The sequence below is a fragment of the Anopheles coluzzii genome, chromosome 3 (genome assembly GCF_943734685.1).
Source record: "Anopheles coluzzii chromosome 3, AcolN3, whole genome shotgun sequence".
Taxonomy (NCBI): domain Eukaryota; kingdom Metazoa; phylum Arthropoda; class Insecta; order Diptera; family Culicidae; genus Anopheles; species Anopheles coluzzii.
Window position 1 is genome coordinate 79,165,658 of NC_064671.1, and position 23,858 is coordinate 79,189,515.

Genomic DNA, 23,858 nt, shown 5'->3' on the forward strand with positions numbered 1-23,858 from the left:
CTTCAGTCGTAATGTTCCTTGGGAAGCATTTCCCTAAGAGCTTTTCCTGGTACATCGGATCCTGAAGGTACTCTAATTTTATCTTCATCCTATATTTCACTCTCTCTTTCTCTCTCCTCCTCAGTTTTGATCACTGTACAGCTCTGAGTAGAGCGGTTTTACGCCCAGAGGCTTGGATTTGTCGAAAACAGCTCCGACTACCCCCAAAACCGAGTAAACGCAAAACGCGACCCCTTCAAAAATAGAGTGTGCGTGACTCGCCCTATTTTGGGGTGTGAGGTTGGGCACAATTTTATCGGTATTTCACTATTTGTAAAACAACCGACTCATTCTTACGGTATGTCACGAGTTCAGTCCACCCGCCACACCGTCACACGGTTCTCGGGATTGTCGGGTTTGATGCGAGCGAAAAAACAGAAAGAAAGCACACGCCTTGGCTCCATTTCCGAACCACCCATTTTTCAGCGTCTTGGGTGATTATGTAAATCACCAGGATTGCGGAACCCGATGAATGCCAAAAGCTAGGGGGCTGAGCAATTCACACGAATCCTTTTGCGTCGCACTGTTTTGCCCGCGATTGTTTGCCACGAAGCTGGCTCTGCATATCCGCTTAATCCGCGGATCGAACGGATGCTGCTGCTGGTGTCGTGCGAAAAAATAAAGGAGTGTTGATAGTCGATTTCTCATTTCACCCCCACTTCACTCCACCAGCTCTCCGTTCCGGGAGTTCTGGTGATGGTTTTTCTTCTTTTCTTTCTGGTTGGATTTCCAACCAGTTCCGGCACAGCAGCGCGTTCAGTTGAAAGCGAACAATCGACAAACATTTCCGGAACTTTTGCCGCGAGCCTTCCCCATCGCACGCTGTGGCACACACTGCGAGTGCAAACCAGGTGTGCCACGAGGCTCGCCCCGAGGTTTGGACACAATGGTGCCTGCCCAAGCTTGCCCGGGATCTCCCCGGGAAAGGTTATTTTATTTTTGGATCGAGTTCAAAACCGATTTTCGACGAGTTTGTCGATGGGCATGATGATGGGCTTTGGTTGGGTCCGAAATTGGATGCAAAAAGTGGGTGACCGGGCTGGAGGATGTGGGGAGTGAGTGAAAAGGGGGTTGCAGAAAACAAATGAAAAAAGCCTAAATGCTCACAGAACTCCACAACCATGAAAGTGGATAGGAACAGTCGACCAACAAAAAATGGCTGCAGTTTCAGAGGTGCACGGTGCTACAAATCGTTTCTTTTCAGCTGAATGAAGCTCGAATTCGATTAAACTCATCCGTAGGTTTGCGAACGCCACTGGACAGGGTGATTGGGGAGGAGTTGCTCCCTTTGGCGAATTGTATAATTTGAAAATAGTGTGGACATGGAATCCCGCATAAATAAGGCATCACTGCAATGTGTATCGGTTGATATGATGGGAGGATGAGAATACATGACGAACTCCCCAAAAGGGGTAGCGCTTCACTTCCAAACCAAACTTGATATTGAAGAATGTCGGTGTGTCCCAGCATTGCAAAAGATGCCGAATAACGTGAGCACCGTCGTACTGTCAAATCGAGATGTATAAACCTCCAGGGAGTGCTCTAGCTAGATTCTAGACACTAGACGCTGGACGCACTAGTATAAGCAAGCACAAATGTGTATATAGGACAATATAGTCTCCATACCCTGTCCAGCAAGCAGCAAACATTCTCGCAGCCAAAGTTTCACTCCACTCTGCTCGGTGCAAAACATGCTCAGTTTCGTTCCAATGTCCAACACACTGTCAGATCCCTGTCAGCTCGTGGAACGAGTTGGAGTCTTCCCTCGGAGTCCTCGGTGTAGTATGCAAATTTCTGTCGTTTGTACCACATCTGGGACAAACTCGGGGATGTGTACATGGAAGAAGCGACATACAAAAAAAAAAAAAAAAACCGGACACATCGGCGACATTTCGTCCGGTCGTTTTCGCTGCAAGTTAGAAAGAGAGTGGATGGATGACACACACAAAAAAAAACAACCCTTTTCGGCCAGACATTCGGGACTATCCAGAAACTGTTTCCTGCTTGCCCATTTCCATTCCCAACCTGGCTTGCCGCTAACTCGTCGCCGGGGGTAACAAGATACAGGCGCCAATAATTGTGCCCCATTTTTGCTGCACGGCCACGGCGCACGAGGTGAGTAATCAGGATGATGATAACCTTCGTTTGCTCCGTTAGTCCTTCGAAAAAGATAGCGGGCGAAACGAAAAAACAAAACAAAAAATGCATTACAAGTGAGCAGCTTCGGAGTTGCTATCTCAACTGGCGATGCTTGGAAGATAGAGAGAGAGAGAGAATGTAAAAATGGACACTGCAGACACTCCACAGCTTAGGTGAGATCAGGATCTTGAAGAGTATCATTTGAAGCACGGGAAGAGGTAGATACATGTGGAGAAAGGAGGAAAACTTCCAGCTTCCCTCACGTACAACCGTCGCTAAAGTGTCTGCTCGTCATACACTTGATGGCCCCCAAGAAACGATGACGTCCGAGTACGGTGTGCTAGCAATTTCGTTGATTGTGTGATCGCGAAAATTGAAATTCAAATCAAATTTTGCTTCGCACCAACTTTACGGGCCTCATTGGAGAAGCCCTCGCCCCACGCCTAACCATCTTTTGACCTCGCCCGTCTCATCGCAGCGTACGGGGAGATATAGTTTTGCAAGCAACCTGCTCGGAGATGAACGCATGGGAGGTGCTCAAGCAGCACAACAGCACAAAAATGCACCCACAGAAGATGCAAACACATAGCGCCCATCGCCCCAAAACCTGAGCCGTATCATTACACGCGCGGAAAATGTTTGCAAAAACTCAATTCTCTCACTCCGCCTTGCGATAATGTGATTCGTGACGGGCAAAGTCTTTCACCACCTCGTTGCCCGGCCGTTGCAAACCGTGCACCGTGTGTGTGTTCGGTTGATAAAATATTAAAGTGGTAATTGGATTGCTGCTGAAGCGTAACCTGGCGCATGTGACAAATTTAAACGTCACCGCTTCACCGCGTCGTGCCAACGGTGGGCCGACGGAGGGGGAGGCTGAACGAAGCGCCCCGTGTGGTAGGGTGCCCCCGTGAAACAAATTTAAACCGATCGCAAAATTTTCGCAACGATAAATTGTGGGAACGAAAGTCGCAAATTTATGTGTCTCGTGCAGGGATGCAACAGGAAAAATGGTGAAATGGTGTGACCGTGTAGTAGCTTGTAGCGTATATTTGTGTGTGTGTGTGTGTGTGTGTGTGTGTGTGTGTGTGTGTTTCAACATTTTGGGCGCCCATTATTTCAACACATTCGGTCTGTTTAGGGTAGTGTTTGTATGTGTGTGTCTCAATGTATTTGGAGTGGGTGGGCTTTGAGCAAATGTGATAAATAAAAAGTTTTTAAATTGACTTCATGCACGGGGCCAACAACTTTATCCATTTGTTGATTAATAAAGTTGATTGCGTGCCGTTAGCGTAGTACGAAATGGGGGGGTGGCATAAGTTGTGGAAATTAAAATATATTTCACAATAAGAGAAAAGTACTAAATAAGGTTTAATGAAAATGCTTCTGGTTGAGCATAATATAGGAAAAAAGCAAAAATATTAAACAGTTTTTTTGGTTATTTCAATTTGAACAGTATGTATGGTGGAATCCCGTACTCGTTACATGAAAAACTGGTTCTGCGGGAGGCTTTTTTGTATATGATTTCTATAAAAAGGTAAATAATTGGTCCCAAGACCGCAAATATGCTACTATTTTGGCATATACGTATGTGAAGAAATCCACTGTTGAACATATCCTATTAGACTTATTTTCCAAAATAAGTTACTCTCATCACAATTGATAATTTTTTGTGGTAAGAATAGCTATGAACAACGATTATCAGCATGAACACAGTTTTTAAATATTTCGTTCAATTTCATGGCTCAAAACAGCACACTAAACACACACCACTTATGTAGTCATACGAAACTCCTCCAACTTACAGCAATTGACAAGGGATTCTTAATGAACAAATAGAACCCGAAAAGCGCATTAGAGACATTCGTCAATATACAATTATACGGAACTTCTTCTTCTGGCAACTAAACGATTTTTTGTATCGAAACTCTCGATTGTCTGAGCGATAATCAAAATTATAGAAATGCTCAATGTTAACCGATCGTTATCTTAATTTGAAATCTGCTCCCAAAAACTGTATTCTGAACACAATTGCTCGTTATGCGATATTATACTCGTTAAGAGAGGTATTTATTGAGCATTTTGATTTGCTCGTTATGTAAAAAGTATCGTAAGAAAGGGATAGACATATTTTTTGTAAAATGTCAAATGTAAGATCTATTGAAAATTAAACACAACCGTCCAAAATATATAAATTATGAGAGTGATAAAAAGAATAAATAAATTTAAAAAATTAAAAACAAAACATTGATACTAGGACGAAATATAAAAAAATCTTACAAATGAATGGAAAATATGAAAAAACACAAACATATACACTTAAATCAAGAACAAATTAAGGCACAGTTTTTTATGAAACTTTTTCATAACTAAATCAACAAACAATTTCAAAGTGGTCCAATAAACACGAAAAAAAAGAATGAGAAGATTTCTTATTTTCTGTTCTATTCTAATCCTGCGCTATCAATTGCGCAACCGTATGGGTGTGTCATGTTGGTACTGGGTTACTACCGTTAGTGTTGGTGTGGATGTACTGTTATTTGCGATTTCTTGTTTTTAGCAGGTTAGCGTGTATGTTTTCCACATTTTTGTTTGCACAAACATGCTGTCAATCTCGATAACAAATAGTGCATTGTGTATCTCTTTGCTCGGTTGTCGGTAAACGAACCGTGATTTGAGCCGTACATTCACTGCGTTCTTTAGAGATGACAGCTGTCAGAAGGTGTTTGCATTTTCTTGCCTTTCCAATACGATTCAATTCTAGCCAGTTTGAAAGAAATACACATTCCAGTGCTTACGTTACAGACCGTTACATGCGAGTCGTGTAACACGTAAGTGAGCGAAATGAAGCACGTGAGAGCAGTATGAGACAGCCGTGTAACCCCGTGCACAGTGCTGGTAGAAAAAAAGCTACACTTGGCGAGGGTTAAAACACGCTAGCTTTACAATTTCCATCGTCACATGGGCTGCTCCACAATACTATCGCTGACGCGGGACAAAAAGAACGTCCGTTAAAAACAGAGCACCACGAAATGCGGGCTCAAACGGCTCTCGGAGCGTGGTACATCATCCCACAGGAACATCAGTCTTTTTTTTCCTTCTGCCAGCTGTGATAGTGTCCGTCGGTGGAAGTATATAGTGTGTGTACAGACCGAAGAAGATACCCTCCAGGAAAGGGCAATTCACGAGCGGAGAGGCGAGAGTGTATTAATTCCACAGCAGATGGGCAGGCTTGGTGCTGAGAGCACATCTCATCCAGAGTAAAAGGACGAAGAGCGAAAAAGGGATAGCGCAGAGCGACAGAGAGCGTGCGGGCGCGCGAAAGGCAGCAAGGAATGCTGGGAGTCACGTTTTTATGGTATTTGTGCACCCCATTACTGGCTCCATCGGTCACACAGTTTCGCGCGCACGCACTCACACAAACACGCAGACGTACGGTAGGCGAATGGGCAACCCAGGACATTGGGGCAAACGTCAGATACAATGTGCGCACAGTCCGTCAGTGGAGTACATTTTGCACATAAATATTACACTATTTACGTTGCTTTTCCGGGTTTGCTGGTGTGTAACACATTATTTTTCAGGCATGAGGAATGTTTTGCAATAATTTTTGGAGGATACGATTGACTACAAAAGGGATTTGGTTCATTAACACGATAACGAGCAGCAAATTCAGCATCAGCTGGAGCCTGCTATCGAACAGGCTATGTAACACCACTTCACACACACACGACACATTGTTTCGCACACCCATACAAAAACACACACACTCACACGCGTGTATTTGCTCGTGATTTGGTTAGAAATCCGCAAATACACTCTTTGCAGAAAACACGCAAAACACTACCAGCAGCAAATCTGTGTCAAGTAAACAACCGTGAGAAGTCGATTTGTCGGGGGTTTTTTTTTATAGGCGCACTTTCGTTAATGGAAAAGCTCAGTCTTGCCCAGAGAGGGTAGAGTGAGTGAAAGACACAGATCCGCTGCGGGGCGGTAAACGGGCAAGAGATGCTGGAAGCAAAGGCAGGCCCTATTTCTTGCGAACTGTCAATCGATGGAGCGCCTCATGCAGAATGTTTGTCACATAAATATTTTCCCATACGCCGCGTAGCGAATGTTTGACAGCTTCGCACACACACACACACACAGGCACGGCAGTGGAGTCACATCATTAACCTGGATCACTTTATATTAAAAACAAAAAATCAACTGGGATATTGAGGATGAGAAATGTTTACGCCCTCGTTTGTAAAAGTCCTCTCAGGAGTGGAGGCAGTGTACGGGCTTTCTGGAGCTTCAATGTTTTGACATGAGACATTGGTTGCAGGATCTCCCCATAATACAGCGCAAGCCTACGCCTTATCTGCTGTCCAGATTCTAGTTCTAGCCCGATCTCCAGGCTTCTCCACCTAGCACTGCACACATTGAGAACAACACATCACATCACAATCCATCCCACCTGGGTGTGGACGCACAAGGGAAATTCGCGGCACACGGCACACGTCGAGTCCTCGCACGACTCTTCACACAACAGCACGGGATGGAGTCTGCCACAGAACCAGGTGGAAGCCACCGTTCCGGAACCAGGCCTACCTCTCTAGCAGCCGGGACTAGTACCAGCGGACCCTGCGATGGTGACGTCAGTGCTCCAACTGAGCAGATCTGGACTGATGCGGTTCCCCAGAAGCCTTCCGACCGACAGCACAGAGGGCAGAGACTAGCACAACAGCAATCGGCAGCTCCGAGCAATGGCACCGTGTGGGTATCGCACGCAGCAGCATCCAGCATCCAGCAGTCGAAGGCGGCAAGGAGGAGGAGGAGCAGTTTGAGAGGCACGGCGAGAGCACACGACGACTAGGGCAACACAAGGCTACACGCTACACGAAGTTCTGGCGTGTGGCGCGTGTATATATCTCGAGTGTTTTTCGAGAGATCGTGGCTCTGCGATAGAGCGCAACAAAGCGCACAGCAGTTGTGAGCGGGCCGCGACAGGCGCGATAGAGTGGGAGAGAATGCCTCGGAGTCCTAGATATCGAGCTGTTCCGCCATGCTGGCAGGGTGTGTGCGTTTGGGAGCACATCTCTCGTCTGTGCGCGCGTGTGTGTGTGTGTTTGCGTTGTGCGGTGTATCACCCATTTGCCTGGGGATAGAGCTTCTCACCTCATCAGCAACATCCGCTGCGCCATGTGGAGTGCTCTTTTGCTGTAGAAGTGGAACATTTCTATCACGTTGAGCAGTCTTCGTGCCTACCATTCCCTTCGTCCCCTTCGGCAGCACCTGGACCTGGGGTTCTGCAGCCTCCAGCAGGCTGTGGCCGAGAGCAGGAGCACACACAAAAACGTGCAAACTCTCTCTTCCAGCAGGCTCACAGCACAGTTCGAGATCGATTTCCGCTCGGTTCAACCAACACAACCACCGTGCACAAGCTGTATGTGAGTGTGGTGAAAACATTTCGGTGCCGTTTTGTGTACCCAGGCTATAAGGCACGCGGTGGAGGTGTGTTATTCCTTTCGGAGAGGGGGGGGGGGGGGTGAACCTTAGCGCAAACGAGGGCTGTCACGACGGGTGACGGTTAGGCTTCGGTTGTGTCTTCGATCTGTTTACAGTGATAAACACAGCGAGACTCCGGAGCGTTTGGAATTTTTGGAAATCCGGTTCGAAGGACCAAAAACTAATAATGCATACAATTATGTATTAAGAGCATATGAAGGTTTCAAACAAATTCAAACAGCTTGTAATTCTATAAAATGAAGATATAGCATAAAGAACACAAAACAACAGCAGAATTAACATCTTCAAAGCGGTGGGGGCGCACTTTTGGGCAAACACTTTACGCTTAATCCTGCCGCCGAATCAAACGCAACGCAATGAAGATGCTGCAAAACATCCCCAGGATAAGCCGTTCCACTTTCCACCATGGACCGGCCGGTGGGGAAGGTTGCTAGAGGGAACTCCAACCATTATGAAGCGCCACCGAACGAGCACAATACGACAAAATAAGGTCAAACCCATACAAATGCCCGGATGTACAACCCAAAAGGTTCATCCGATCTCTCACTCACACTCTTTTGCTCGGCGCCACATTCTGGGAGATGCAAAGCGACGGCTCACTTTCCCCTCGGTTGAGTGGCTCGATTTTCACCATCACCGAAACCATCCCAGATAAGGGGAGCAGACATCGGTAGCCTGCTGAGACTTTGCTTTTCCCCTTTGCTCACGAAGTAGTAACCCATGCCTGGTGCCCGAAGCCCAACAAATGTGCACAATCGGCTTTGGATTGTCAGGCGGTCGGATGTTTGCGCGGCCGTACGGTTCTATCATCACCGCTCAGAACAGGAGCGCACACGCGCACCCACCCATACACACAGTTTCATACAGGGCAGATGGGCAGAACAATGTCGGAAGCGCTACTTCCCATGATTGAAGGTCATCGCGTGGCACGAGGGAACACGAGCGGCTCGGACCCGTGCGGACGGCTTCTTTTGCGCTAGTTTGTGTTGTTCTGTTAACATGTTCCCCCTTTTTTTCGGGCGTTTGCTGCGAAAGCAAACCGTAGCGAAGGACCTTTTTCTTCGCGCCGGAGATTTGCCCGTTCCCTGCGAGTAGTTGGGCAATTATTCGATGAACAGAAGCGTGAAGAGACATTGTGCGCGATAGAAGAGTCGTTAGCGAAAGGTTACGGACGTTAATCCCCAGCGCCGGGCATTAACTTTAATTCGACAGATATTTTTGATGGGCTGGAAAATGAGTCACGCGGTCTGTTGAGGCTGACCACTTAGCGGCTGACGTGATGGAACCGCCTGAAGTGGAAAATAATTAATGAACCATTTTCCACACTTTCGTCGATCGGATTAGGTAGATAGGATGCAATATTTCCTCACTAAATCGAGTACCTCGTTTGGGGAACGTCTACAAAAGGGAGCAGGAAAAGAAAGCAGGGCGATTGTTCAGTGCCACATTTTGGCTAATCCTTCTCCACAATCAATCAAACCGAAAAGCGGACCCCTCTAGTGGAGGGCAAACAGCATCAGTTCCGCCAGCACCGCAGAACCGTTGGCTCCGCTAGTTGGCAGGCAGCAATAATAGCACCAAGCGAACGGATTACAAAACATGAGACAATAAACAAGGATCAGCCCGATGAGAGCTTAAGCTTAGCGGTACGGCACGCGGCCACCCCGGGACAGTTCCAGCACGCTTGGCGGTGGGCATTTCCGGTGCGCGCAACCAAGCGCAACCCGGGAACGAACATAACCGCGAGAGCGGGCCTACTCGAAAATCCCCCTCCACCCCCCCCCCCCCCCTGCTTTGTTTTTCTTCCCCAAAATCCCCAAGAGCTTTGTAGGTTTCGGTGTTTGTTCAGTGCGCAGGTCCACCCGAAACAGGGTTGCCCTAGGGTGGGACTGCTGCCATAGTGAGCAAAGCGTGCTGTTTTTTGTTTTGTTAAACGCTCAACCGTGAGTTCCTTCTCGTCGGGGTGGGGGGGACACCGATGGAAACTGGAACGGTTCCCCCGTTCTATGTGTTGGGTGTGATAGGGGAAAACAAGCAGTCACACATTGACCGAGGCTTCGTGTGATAACAGCGGGAACAACATGGAACGTGGTGAGCAGGGAACAGGCCCGACCATGCATGCGCGTGTGTGAGTGAGAGCAAGAGACCAGTTCAGTTAAGTGTCACGAGGCAAGAGGCTTTGAACTTGAGAGAGGCCATCAAACTATCGAAAGAGATAAAGCGTGAAAGAGAGCCAACATGCTTGCAGCCTGTGAAATAGAAGCATTCGTGATTAGTAAGGTCGCACGAAAGGGAGAAGAGGGAAAACGAGCTCCACAGCTGCTACCACCGCACCAGTGCTCCATCACCACAAGCAGCACATATACAACGGCAAATTGCAGGAATGAACTTGAGAATGAATTTTTAACGCAGGCAAGTCAATTCGCCAATGAATCTTGCCGAAAAGGTCGGTACGAGAAAGGGTTCGGGCGCTCGAACCGGTACATGGAATGGTTTCTTAGAAAGATTATGCTACGATCGGTAATATTCAAGTGTAGGGGGGGGGGGGGGGGCGAATAGTGCAACTGACAATGACACTGGTGCAGCAGAGAGATGAACTAAGGGAATGCATTTTTTATTGTTCTTTTTGCATGATAATCTCAAATTTCTTTGACTTTGAACAATGTCAGCTTTCGCGTTTTTTACATATCAAAATTGGATTATGTTTGTAAAGTACTGCATTAAAACTTAAAATTGAAGGTTTTTTTTAGTTTTTCTGTACATACAAAACTAAAATTTTATGATAGTAATGGTTGTTATTGATAGCAACTTGATTTTATTATCATCATAAAACACATAGAAAATGTTGGTACTTATCAACTACTATTTGCAATGGAGCAGCCTGGTTATTTACGATATCGGAAATGGAGACGCATGGTACTTCACCTGGATTGTGAAACAGCTTTTTAGCAATTTTGTGCATCGTGAAATAAGCTCATATTCTAACGTTGAGATACAGAAATTGAGCTCTTTGGTTTGATTGAGATATTCATTTCATTACAAGGGTAGCAGTAGCAACCAAAAACGGGGGAAAATCTTTCAAAATGCTTTCCACCTTACTAGTTAGTTGAAGCTGAAGGCAGCTAGTTAGAAGCTGAGGCTAGTGAAAACTTATCCCGCAAGCAGATGGGGAAAAAAAAGGATGATAAAATCCACCCCAAGACACTCCATTTTGACTTATCCCCAGGGTGCCTTTATAGTAAGCAGCGAAGCTAAAAGGCGAGCAAAATAATGAACTGGCAGCTGGTACCCGGCGCGCACTAACGATCACGATTGAGGCCAAGCAAAACGTGGTAGACCAAAAAAACAAGAAAAAGATACTCCCATAGTTGTACCAAAATGGAACTAGCTGTTACTAGCAGTCTCTGCAACAACAACAGCAAAAAAAGCGCAAAAGATGGCCTACAGAATTAAGGGGGATAACGCAACCGGACGTCGACGGGTAAGTAAGTGACCTACTAAAAAAAGGACCTACGCCTTACCTTGCAAACGGAAAACCAAATGGAAAAGCACAAAATGTTGCAGGCGAAAGAAACATTCAGCAAAGATAGCTCGTTAGAGCGCCGTAATTAATTTCCCGAAAGCAACTAACAGCAGCGGCGAACGGTTACGGCTCAGGTGAGCAATCAAATGGCACCGCCGTGCGATTGTCGTAAAGGTTGGAATAAAATGCTTTGCAAATGGCTCGGCTACGCTGGCAACGAAACAAATTTAAAGCGATGATCGAGAGATTCTGGCACAGTGGGGGCTGGGGCAGACAAAGCTCCCACACACACATACTGCTGAAACTTTTTCCTTCAATGGTTTTGCTTAAAAACGCTTTAACTCGCTCGTGACCGTGCTGGACGGCCGTTTTTTAAAAGCATCTACCATACAATTAGTTAGCAAAGTTTACAATCAGCATGAACGCGTGGTTTTACTGTAAATTATTCAGCTTTATGCGGCCCCGGGTGTGGCGGAAGTAGCGCTCATGTACAAAGTGTCGGTTTACACTGTGCGGTTCATTAAAATGGTAATGAAACAGCGAAAAACGAGGCATTATTTTCTGACGTCGATTGTTTTAAAGCATGCTTACACTGGTCAACGGATGTGCAGGTGAATGATCCCTGAGCGACCTTAAACAACACACTTAAATGTCTAGTAGCGCTTTTAATTACAATCATGTAACGAATACCACATTTTAAAATCGAAAATCCCCACGGCCTTACGATGGTCTGGTGTTACTGGGATTAAAAAGACCACCATTTAAGCTTGAACTGGATTTAAAACAATCAAGTCTGCTGGGCCCAAGCACTGTCACTAAGTTAAACGCTTTTGCTTTCATAGGGGAAAAAAACAACAACTGATCCTGCCCTGTCAATCAAGTTTTTAATATTCCATGCATGAGGCGTTGGCATGGTCGCGCATAAAACGGAAACTCTCTCGTTATTTGGCATCATCTAGTGTGTGTGTGCAAAAGATTACTGCATTTTTGTGGCCCTCTGTATGTGGGCGGCGGATCGAAAATGACGTTGACAGTTGGCATAAAGCTGCCGTAAAATTTTGTACGGCTCGGGATGAAGAATTATGATCCCGTTTTGAGCTGGCAGAAAACTATTCCCATTACCGTAGGGTGAGTGTTTCCGTGGCTGTGGCTTACCCTATTTTGCGCACGGTCACATGCGCCGTAAAATGACATTCTAGCCGGCTGCTTAACTCACCGCACACCACACCGTCAAACGCCTGACTGGGCAATTATGCAGATAATGAAAATACTTTCCGGGATTGTCCAATTGTCGGGCTGTCTCTCGCCTGTACAAACGGAACAGTGGGGTTTGGAGCTTTTTTTGTGGTGCTTTACTACCACTCCCTCGACAGAAGGTTTGTTCATGATAGCAGTCAGTTGGTAGGTAATAGTTTTGGGGAGCTGTAACCATCTCCGATGATGTTCGCCATCCTCCTGGGGAATGTAATTGCGAGTAGTTACGCTGTTGTTCGCCCGGCAACGTGAAGTTGTAAGCCGTGCGAGATGTGCAATGAATCAACGTGATGTGAAGAGATGCCATGTTTAATATCTTTGATATTAACTGTTCGAAAACCCCCAAATGTATGCAATTTGCATAACAGAAGCTGTTTATTTACAACTTGTATGTTATAATACGATGTGAACTTGCTGATTGTGAATCCAAAAAGTTCCTTAATTGTCTCTTATTCCCAAAAGGTTAATGTTTTGTTAAAATATTTTCCTCAAGTTCAATTAGCTACTCACCAAAACTGTTTGCAATGTGTTTATTTGTTTCATTATTGGTGTTTGTTATCTTACCTGAAAAAAGATGAAATTAAAAAAGCGTTAGTTGAATGTGAAAAAAAAGTGAACAAGTAATGCAGAATGCGATTTCAATACACTGCAAATTAAAACTATCGAAAGCCACTGGAAACCAGTATTTGTGACAAATATGCCAATCAATCGGTTGAACAAGTGACCCAGGGGAAACCGAGCTTGTTTATGCTCAGTTTCACTCAACCGAACCACTCACTGCTGCTTTTGACACTTCGATTACTACAGTGTCAAACGCCATATGCCGTTCGGTTTCAAGCACCGCTGTGCACAGAACATTCATTGTTTGACTCGTACGCAACCTTTCCGGCGCGACTGAACGCTATTCCGGCCAGTGATGAGTGATGAGGAGGGGCAAATCAAGGGCGTAAGAAAAATAATCCACCACCCGCAATTCCTGTTTTCGCGCGTTCCATTAGCTGGGATCGGAGGGGACGTTTTTTAATCGATATTTTTGAAAGGGTGAAAGATGGATTTTGTGCAATTCGAGAAGAGCAAACAAGGTGCAACAAAAAAAAACCCCCATTTTAACCATCACCTAAAGGTCATCCAGGATCTATACCGTCGTGTTATACGACAACGAGCATAAAAAAGTGAATAATTGAATTACTGAACGGTTAAATGGGCAAGCTAATGAATGCGGTGTTGGTAAAGTTGCACAACGAAGAAAAACAAGGGAGAGAATGAAAGAGAACGAGAGAGAGAGAGAGAGATGATGATGAGGTTTCGATCGAATGAACGAAAGTAAACATGTAGGGTGAAAAATAAACGCACCCGACCGAACAATTATAGTTTAGATTGAATTTTCCTCCCAGGTTACGTTTACTGGGAGTGTTATAAAAAGTGGGCCACATAACGGAAATTACTGGAAACCTGGGTGGGAGCATTAGGGTCCCGCCGGGAGGGGTTGGAAAATAATTCAATTGACCTTTATGGAAAGGCACGCGAGGCTGGACAGAGATAAATGGATGGCACTTATTTGTGTGTCCAGCAGCAAAATAGGGATAACAAATTAAACATTATTTTCTCATGCAAAAGCTTCAATTAGGTGACCGTTGCTATAGTACAAATAATTTTCAAATCGTTTAATAACCGCACTCTCTAAAGTGTTTATCCTGCTTCACATGAAAGTGATTTTCATTGCCATTATTTACACCATGGAGCTGTCACAGTCACAAACGAGCATCAATGATCAACGCTTCATCGCCCCAATTTGGTTGTGTAATGGCCAGAGGTTTCGGCCTCATTAAATTCATATCTTTCTGCTCCCGCTTGTTGATCAAATGCTGATAACCCAAAATTGACCTGTTATTGACAGTTCAGTTGGCCGTGCATTGATGGCGATTCAATTCGACTAACGAATGAGGAAAAATCGCTACGATGGGGATGCACAATTAATCGCTCGATGCAAAACCAAAGGCCACCCCGAGCAGGTGTAACAATTTAACATTATAAATGCCACACCAAATATTAATCAAATGTAATGCTCCATCCATGCCGAGCGTTGAACGGCCGCGTGTTTGTACGAGTGGCATAATAAAATGTTTATTTTACTGCTCATTTCTGATGAGCCAGCTCATTCAGCGCAAAACTTAATCACATCTACTCGCTACAAAGACCCCACCCGGCTACGAGGCGGATCACATGCCTTTGAAGCGAATGCTGTAATGTGTGTGTGTGTGTGTGCCCCTGTGTGTATGTGCCCGTTCCGAGCGCTCCGGAAACGCCAAAGTGCACAACGAGGGAAAACTTCACTCTTGTCATGGGTCCCTTGTTGTTAGCGCCCACCCTGACCTAGACAAGCGGGATTATGAAAATCGGCCAGAGCTGTATGTGTGTGTGTGTGTGAGTAAGTGTGCAAAAGCTAGCACTAACATTCTGTATCGAGCGACACAAAGAGAAAGAGAGAGAGAGAAATGGAGAACAGAACAGTAAGTGAGTTTGTGCGTTTCAGTGTATAAAAAGTACATCAATAAGGCAGCGTAAAATACACACACACACACACAGCATACGACACATAAAAGGCAAATGTCTAGCACTGTTTGATCAACGCGAGCAGCAACGGCAGGAAGAGCAGACATCTCGCTTAAAAAACGAACCCACCGTGCTAAGGGCAAAGGGTTCGCACTCTCGCACACACCGAGCCGAGCGCCATCTATCGCGATGGGGAAAAGATGCACTTGATTCGCTATAAATAACGGATTGATGTGACCTGAGAGGTGGTAGCGGTGGCGGAGTGTGTAGGGGAAGCTGCACCGTAACATGTTTACCATATTCACCGACATGCTTTCGAGCCGTTTTTGCTGCTGCTGTTGTTGTTGCTGTTGGAAGGTGACCGAAAGCCAGCGTGCCCGGATGCGTGTTGTCCGAGGTGGCCCCCAGGGGCGGACGGTGACCGGATGTACCGGGGACGAGTGGGTATGCATATGCGACCGGCCCGTGAGTGCAATTTGAATCTGCATAATGGATGTATGACGGCATGTTTACAGGAAATTTAACAGGCGAGATATTTTAGTACGTCCGGTGGCGGGACATTCGTCCCGGCGGGTGGGTTCTTGGTATCAGTAAGTTCAGAGTTCAGTACAGGTCACAGAGAGCAGCATTTTGGGGGTGTGGGGGGTGGGGGGTTGGACGCTCTGAGACGGAATCGACCGGAAATGGTAACAGCGGGTCGCTAGGATCACAGGCTCTATTAGCTGTTATTGGAAGGAAGCGGGTCGTTCTGTTCTGTTGACAAACATATTCCCATAGTAAGAGGTCATAGCTATCGCTAGACATAGACATGCTTCAAAATCTACATTCTCCAAAATCTCGAGTATCGAAATCGTTATTTATTTTTTTTATATTTCTATTAAATCTGTACAAGAATTAGATTTTATTTATCTACGGAATCGATGTCTACTACATCTTTAAGTAGAATTACAATTTACTTAGTTGAGTTCGATTCTTTCTCACTTGTATTTTGAAAACGGCCCATAAACGCCTTTGAAAGTCATTGCAATCCGTTTTCACAACTTTCACTCGGCATTTTGCCCCAAATCTTCACCAAAGCAATTCTTGTATTCGGATTAACGCAATATATAGCATATATTCCCAAATACTGAAGATCATTGAGGACAAGTCTGGAGAAGCTTGCAGTTCTTTCAAATTAGCTGATGAAGTAAGACATATTCTCATTAAGCCATTCTTCAACGATTGAAGCCTTATGGGCTGGAGCTGTATCCTGTTGAAAGCCAAAACTGCATTTTCGCAAGGCTTAAAATTGGCATTTGATAACGTGTTGCCAGTAATACTCCTTGTTTATTTTTCACCTCTGTCAATGAATAAAAATAGTAATTTCCCTGTTGTTAATGCAGTTGCCTAAAGCAACTCTAGTGATGCCTTTTGATGTCATTCGACTGCTCCATAAATAAGATTAGTTTACTTGCTCAAATTTACCTCCAGATGAGGCGAACTGAAAATTAAATGTAATTATTTCGAAAAAAATAGTAAACTAGACAGTCTGTAAAAAAAACTCATGTATTTGACACGCAGTTTCAAGCAACACAATAAAGAGGGACTCGTGCCCGACTGTAAATCATGGACCTTAATCGTTTCTTAGTACCTGCTGAGGATGTGTTTCCAATGGTTATCCAATAGTTTAATAGCTATTGTAACAATAAACAATTATTGCTAGTGACTGACGTTAAATTTCCACGAAATCAATCAACTAATCAATCATTATTATGAAACCAGCATCGTTTTTCGAATATGTTTCTGACAACTCTACCGGCCAAACGTTCTGCATACAGAGTATAATAAAGCACACCACAGTGACAGAATTACGTCCTGCAGCTAACTCGAAACACAACATCTCTTGCCTATGCAAATACGCTCCAATAGTTTCAATTGGCCCGCAAAATTACGGCACACTTCGCTCAATATGCCGCTATCCATTTCCAGACGACCACTTCTGCATGTCATTTAACTGGTTCGTCGTTCATCTGGTTTGTCGATTGCCTTGCAATGTGTCCCAAGCCCTCAGCTCCTCAGGCGTTTTTCCCCGCGTGTATCGAAACGACCACGACCATTGCATTGCAGCTCGTGGGGTTGTGTTGTGTCAATCTTCAGTGTCAACCATCCACCCCGAGCTAGTTAGGTTTAGCCCCGTGTTAGGATGCGCGAGACAGGATTGATGTAAAGTGCACGGATCAATGAAGAGAAAACACTGTGAACGGCAATGAAGAAGCACGGGCGGCGGGACAGAGGAGGACTTGGAGGACGTCCCACGCGGTGACCCAGATAATACGATAATCGACTTCGAGACAAAGCTAAACTGAGCAGCAGCAGTAGCGGCACCGATAATAAGAGTTTCATGCTGCAGAGTTCTGGGCTAAAGTTTAAAGACGACTGTGGAAAGATAAATTTGCACGCTCGAGTAAAGAATTGCACCAGCGACAGTTTCCAACAGTGTCACTTTAGATGAATGTATCAGCTCTTCGGATCTTTCTGTAATAATCATGGCTATCCTGCAAACGCAATGAAATATTTCATTTCGCTTCACACTGATGACTGTGAAATATTTCACAACGCTTCGCTGGCAGTTTGAATGTTGGAAGGAACAGGGCAACGTTTTGATGCTAGACAGAAAGCAAAATACGCTTTCCATTAGCAACGACTACAGGTGTGACCACAGCCCTCCTCCCACCTGCCGTACCTACCTTCCGTGTCGTAAACGTCCATCTCGATGGACTGTGAGTGGCAGTGTTGGTACTGTTGGCGCTGCATGCTGAACAGTTTGCACCTTTCCTTCGCTTTCGCGAGCAGCGGCGAGGTGACGGTGGGCGGTGGTGGTGCTGCGGTGGCGACTGTGCTGCTGCTGCAGGCCGCCACTGCTCCCGTTGCGGCTCCCGGCACGCCGCTGCTGCGCTGCTGTGGCTGCCTCCGCCCTATGAAGCTGTCGCGCGCGGACCGCAACAGCCCGGCGGTGGTCGTGCGGTGCTGCTTCGCCGGCTCCCCACCAGAGGCGGCCGTGAGCGGTAAGCTAGCCGGGGATGAGGGTGTGGAGGGCGATGACGCAAGCGATAAAGACCCGGAGGAAGGGGAGCCAGCCGGAGGGGTTGTATGGGGGTGACGGTGAAGATGCTGATGGTGGCGATGGTGCTGGCAGTGGTGCGGATGGTCCCGGCGGCAGTGGTGGGCCGCCGCTGCCGCGGTCCGCTCCCGTTCCCGTTCCTCCTCCTCCTGCCGGCGGGCCAGTTGAAAGAGTAACAAAAGCAATAGGAGAAACACTAGCACCAGCGGTGGAAGCGGAAGCAACAATACTACTACCTTTCGTTTTCCGAAATCCGCAAAAAAACGCACCGCCGGATGGGATACTCGAACTCGGAGGGGGTGGGTTGCTCAGGAGATTGAGAAGGAGATTGGGCGCGAGGAAGGGGAGCAAGGGGTAAGGAAGCTACGGTGGGATGGCGTGATGAGCGCCGGTGGCAGGGTGCACCGCTGGCAGGAACCCGAACGGTGGCTGATGACTTTTCGCTCCACGAAGACCGCCGCCTAAGCCGATCGAAGGCTTTAATAGCAATTTCTTTCAGCACAGCTACCGGGACCTATTCCTTGTGCGTTCGGACACGAACCGATGCTTCCTTGCACAGCTCACATTCACGCTCGGGACGCATTAACACCCGGAGCCAGCTTCAAGAGCCCCCACCTGCACTGGCAACAGAATGCGGCGAAAGCCGCGTGCTGTGCATACGCTGATGCAACTCAACTGTATAGCGCGACGGAAGCCTTGCCTGCACTGTTTCCTGCACTCAACACATTCACATGCCCTATTTCGATGCCACTCGTGACACACAGATACACACACACACTTCTTCTGTAGACCGCAATAGCTCGCCACCGCCAGCAACAAACGACCGCCCGGATTAGTGAGGCTGGATTTGCCCGAGTTTCAAGCACCACGTGACTTTGGTACCACTATTGCGCGCGATGCGATGTTGTCAACTTTGCGGCACCTTCGACAATGGGTTGCGGCACTCCAGATAGCAGATAAATTCACACAGACACTCCCACACTCAAACACACACACACACTTTGGACGCTTTATCACACGCTGGACTCAGATATGCTGAGAGATATGTAAACATTCACTGAACACACTCTATTTCAAGTTTCCTCTTTGGGACCACCGGCTTGTGGAAAGGAGAAAAAAACAGCAACGGAATGAAAGAAACTTCCTGGAATTCACGCTCACTGTGACTATTGCTGGTGTTGAAGTTTTTGTTGTCCAACAAAGCAACAACCAACAAAAAATTTGGGGGAACATGGCTTTTGTGGTCATACTTCCTCAGCCCCCAAACGCTAACCGATTGCGGTGGAGGAGGGAGATCAGGCTAAAGGTGTCACTCGACCATTGTGTCACGAGGAAGAAGAAGAAAAAATGATGGAAAAGTTCACAATACAGACCGCTCCTGACGCTTCGAGAATGGGGCAAGGAATTGAATCACTTTTACCGGTACAATAGTTTAACTTTTAGTCTCGCTGCCACACTGACGCGCAGCAAGTTGTGACACCCAACGTCTGCAGTGCTTTGCAAACCAGCATGACGACGACTGCCGCTGGAGACAGTTTCTTTCAGCGTGAGTGTTTTTTTCATTCTTCTTTTCTCCTATCCTTGCTTTTTATTGCACAGTTCAATAGTCGCACCTGGTGGGGGCAAGGGCTCTATATTCGTAGCAGTTCTTGTTAGCTTGTTACAGCTCACCATTGCACATTGCCTTTCGCAGCGTTAACGCAACGACGCTAGCTTCGATCGGTTGTTGACGGTGGGGTGTGACACGGAGATTGGACATTTTTGTGGCAGCCGGAAAGCATTGCCATGCCATGGAAACGCTTCGGCACCACCAGGTGAGCCTGCTCGTGGGCTGCTGCAAACTATGGCCAACTTTGCAAAGTGGTATCGTTTACAATTACAAACTGTTTGCCGAAATGTGCTGAATGGGTGGAGAGCATTCCCTGTCCGATCCCCCTTGGGGGCAGAAGAGGAAATCGAATGTATAGTTTGCACTGGAAAAGGTACTGGAGTTGGTTGGTATCCGGCATCTGAAGGACATGGATATGGGAGGTGTGTGTGTGCTCTGCTTGTTACATACCGTACTGTGCATGATTGGAAATAGTTTCCAGTTCGATTGGTTGAAATTTTGCTTCATTCAATTACCCAGTTCGTTACCAAGTGTTTGGCAGGGTGAAGAAGTAAGAGAATGTAATGGCAAATCGTTAAAATGATCAAAGAAAAGTTAAAGTGAGATACAGTATGTTAAAGTTCTACAAATTACAACTATACCCAATAGGAAATGTTTAGTGAAATTAAATTTCTAGAATTGATTATGAATCAATAATTATCATAAAAATGGCCAGAGTGTAGACAAATCACATACAATAATAAAATATGTAAGGCTTCTGGACAAATCATCTTCATCATACGGTGGGTGTTCAGGTACAATAAATGTGTTCGCAAAATATGCCATAGTATGAGGACCAAATATATTTTACGCTTACACGTACAATCCCAAAAGTTTTTGAACAAAACTCCCCATGAGGTCACAAAACTCCGATTAGAGTGCGCGTCGCTTACTTATATGTGTTTGTATTTAACACCCCTTCTGATTCAATTACAAAATTAAAATAGTATCTCCAAGCTTATGTCAGCTTGGAAGAGCGCAGGGTCGCAAAGCTTGAGTTTTAATAGAATTTCGGTGTGATATTGTTGTCCTCCGAAAAATAGGTGGCACGGCTTCGTGACAATTCTAACAACAAGAGAAACATGGCGTACAATGTAATAAACTGCTTTACGTATCTATTATAACATTTTGTAATTTAAAAACTGTAAAAAAATGAAAAATTGGAGTAGCTTTCGAATAATTCTTATCACGGCTTAATTCTGCCACATGTATTCCAAATCTTTTATTTTACAATTTTCAGTATAGAAAGTCAACTATGAGTATGTATCATCATTGATATTAACGTTTATTCCATGGTTTATAAATTACTACTAGTCGGACCGTCCAGTGTGCTTTGACAAATCTCCATTGGGCAGCTAGGGAGTTCAAAGTTTGATATAAAGTCTTTATAAACCCAAACTCCCTACCTGACAATCTTCATAGAAATCCCCATGATTCCATCAAGGCTACCAAACTCAGGGATAAGAATTCACATATAATTTATCTTACCACCGTGGTTTAATAAAATTAAAAAAAAATACCGTTCCACAATACGAGTCAGTATTAATTATAACTAGTGTGCCCTTAATGCCCTTAATGCAAAATGACTATAAAGTATTTTATTCAGTGAAGAAGACGCTATTGCAGACAGGTAACGAATTTGGCAAGTTTTCTAATATTCTGAAAATTTGTTGTACAAAAAAGTTAGGAAAAATAAATTAAAATAAATACGTGTTACAGAAACCGCATTACGCCAGAAAGTATGCAATCATCAATGCAAAACACCTTCAATAAAAAATAATCAAAAAATTTGGAGAATATTTTTTTAACTGTTGCGGTAACACATTATTTTACAAACAATTTGAAGCCTCAAATAATCGTACAAAGTTTAACGTTTAATTAACTTCAAAGTTCAAAGTTTAATTAACTAATAAACTTTATTCTTTATCAAGAATAATAACATTCTCTCTAGAATACTGTTCAACGATTAAAAAATAACTTCCATAAAACAGGCACCAAAGATCAAATGAATTTTTCCATGTTTTCTAGGCCCTTACTTTTCACTTGTTGCGCTCTCCAAAAAGAACCAAATCCTATATTACCTGGCCTTGTTTTTACCAACAGGATCAATAAATCCTTCATGTAATGAATAAATTTGTCATCGAACCAACCGTTCCTCAGCACCTTAGCACCCGCTCCCTAGCCCATGTTATTTACTTCCCTACGGTTGATCAACACCGCAACCACAACATGCCTCTGCTTCTCAATTGGTATGCGGAGTTGTTTTTGTATTCAGGTATTCACAGCATTCAGGTATTCAGGTACGAGGCACAGAACAACAGGATAACCGAATCGCCAAAAAGCAGGACCAAAATCGCCGTCCCGTCCTAGGACAGTTGCGTATCAAATTACACATTTTTATTCCATCATCTATCACACGCCCGGCCGGTACGCACGTGTAATGTACGCCCCCAGAGCAAACATAATGTATGCCAAGCTTCAAGCTTGCGCTAGCCGTTCTCCTCGTTCCTCGGAATGGCAAAGAAAACAGTTCATTTGTGTCATAACGTAATATTGAACCCAACCGGGCAGCCTGGAAGCTCCTTTCACTGTCCCGTGGCCCCAAAAACCATTGAGAACAAACAACATTTCACGGGCAAAGGACCAAGGGTATTTGTCTTTTATGTCTTGTATGTCTGGTCTATCGATTCAACAAAGGTTCTACACCTCCTGGAAGGTGGTGCGCTCAGCAGGTGCCTTCCTTGGACCTGGCCTAAGAATCTTAGCCTTGCCAAAGAACGTTCAACAACAACAACAGCAACAAAAAAGACCATCGCGACCCGGTCGCTTGCTCAATTATTTATTCCTCGCAAACCTCGACCCTACAGCCGCACACGGGAGGCCGAACGCACCACCACCGTGCAATGTCGCTGTTGCTAAATGTTGCGAACATAAAAATAGTCTGCCAAGAAGCGACGCCACCGTCACCGCCGGGCATTGCTTCGGCAGGGAGTAGCAGTTCCGTTCTGGTCGGGCAAATAAATTCCCAACTAAAACAGAAACTCTTCCACCACCACGCGGTGGTGGTGTGAGGTGCCCAACCGAGAGCCCTGCCACCGCGATAAGCTTCTGCGATCGGCAAACGCGCAAACGATAAGGATCTGCTTCCACATTCAGGCGCGCAATGACCGATTAACGACTGTGTTGAATGTTCACGGGCAGAGTGGTTGTGTGAAAAGTTTCGCTCGGTGGCTCGAGAGTAGAACGGAAATGGCACTCAGCCTATAAAACTGGTTGAATTATTCAACACGCTACGCGATGGTTCAGGGCAAGCGTGTGCGCGCGTGTTTGTAAGGACGAGGACGATTCGTTTGGAGCGTATGGATCGTGCCTTCTCTCCTTGGTCTTGGAATAGGTCCGGAGCGGCACAGAATAAGTTCTGGTTTGATGTTGTGCAAGCTTAAGGCATTAGCAGCCATTAAACGGGTTAATCTCTAGGTGACCTTCAAGATATTGTGTAAGATGTGCGAGTGTTAGGGGTGGGTAATTAAGTACTAATCATTTCATTTCCTGTCTAAGAATTCATTTGGATTTCCATTTGTGGCGAAGATCTAAGGTAATGACGTAATCTAGATAGAATGTCCTGTAGCATTATTCTGGAGTGCAACCTGGTAATTGTAGGTTCTTGGAAGTATATCTTCGTTAAGATGTCTTGGATTGGTCAAGATCTTGTGGAATCTTGATTCCAGGAACTCATCGAATTCTCAGACATCATTTCATTATTCTCGCACCAAGAATCCATTCAAATCAACTGCATACTAGAGAAGACTTCATCACGCCCAGGCACATCTCCAAAGTCAATTCCAATTGCTAGTTTGTCAAAGAGAATTGTTTCATTTCCGCTATGTTGCCTTGTATTTTCGCAACCAGCAAGGCTCATTTGATATCCTGAACTTGATGAATATTAATGTACCACGCCGGACCATGCAAACGGTCCGTTAAACAACCGGGTTCAGCCATCTACACTCACACCTCACCCCCCGTAGTCGTACCAAATCGTACACTTGCCAAGGCTCAACTCCCGGAACGTTGTGTGCGATTGGTCACCGATTGGT

The 23,858-nt window shown here is 45.5% G+C and overlaps 1 protein-coding gene across 10 annotated transcripts in view; it reads right to left on the minus strand.

Moving 5' to 3' along the window:
- LOC120955582 (solute carrier family 12 member 4) overlaps positions 1–23,858 on the minus strand; it is a 146,828-nt gene that overhangs the window by 80,964 nt on the left and 42,006 nt on the right. For 2 of the 10 annotated variants that reach the window (XM_040376592.2, XM_040376593.2), the window contains exon 1: positions 6,769–7,036. The exons of 3 other annotated variants lie outside the window; for them this stretch is intronic. Coding sequence is in view for 2 of the 7 variants with exons in the window: in XM_040376603.2 (XP_040232537.1) it covers positions 17,743–17,809 (67 nt within the window). In the remaining 5 variants the exon portion in view is untranslated. 5 more of the 10 variants (XM_040376603.2, XM_049610696.1, XM_040376601.2 and 2 more) reach the window with 5 other exon arrangements.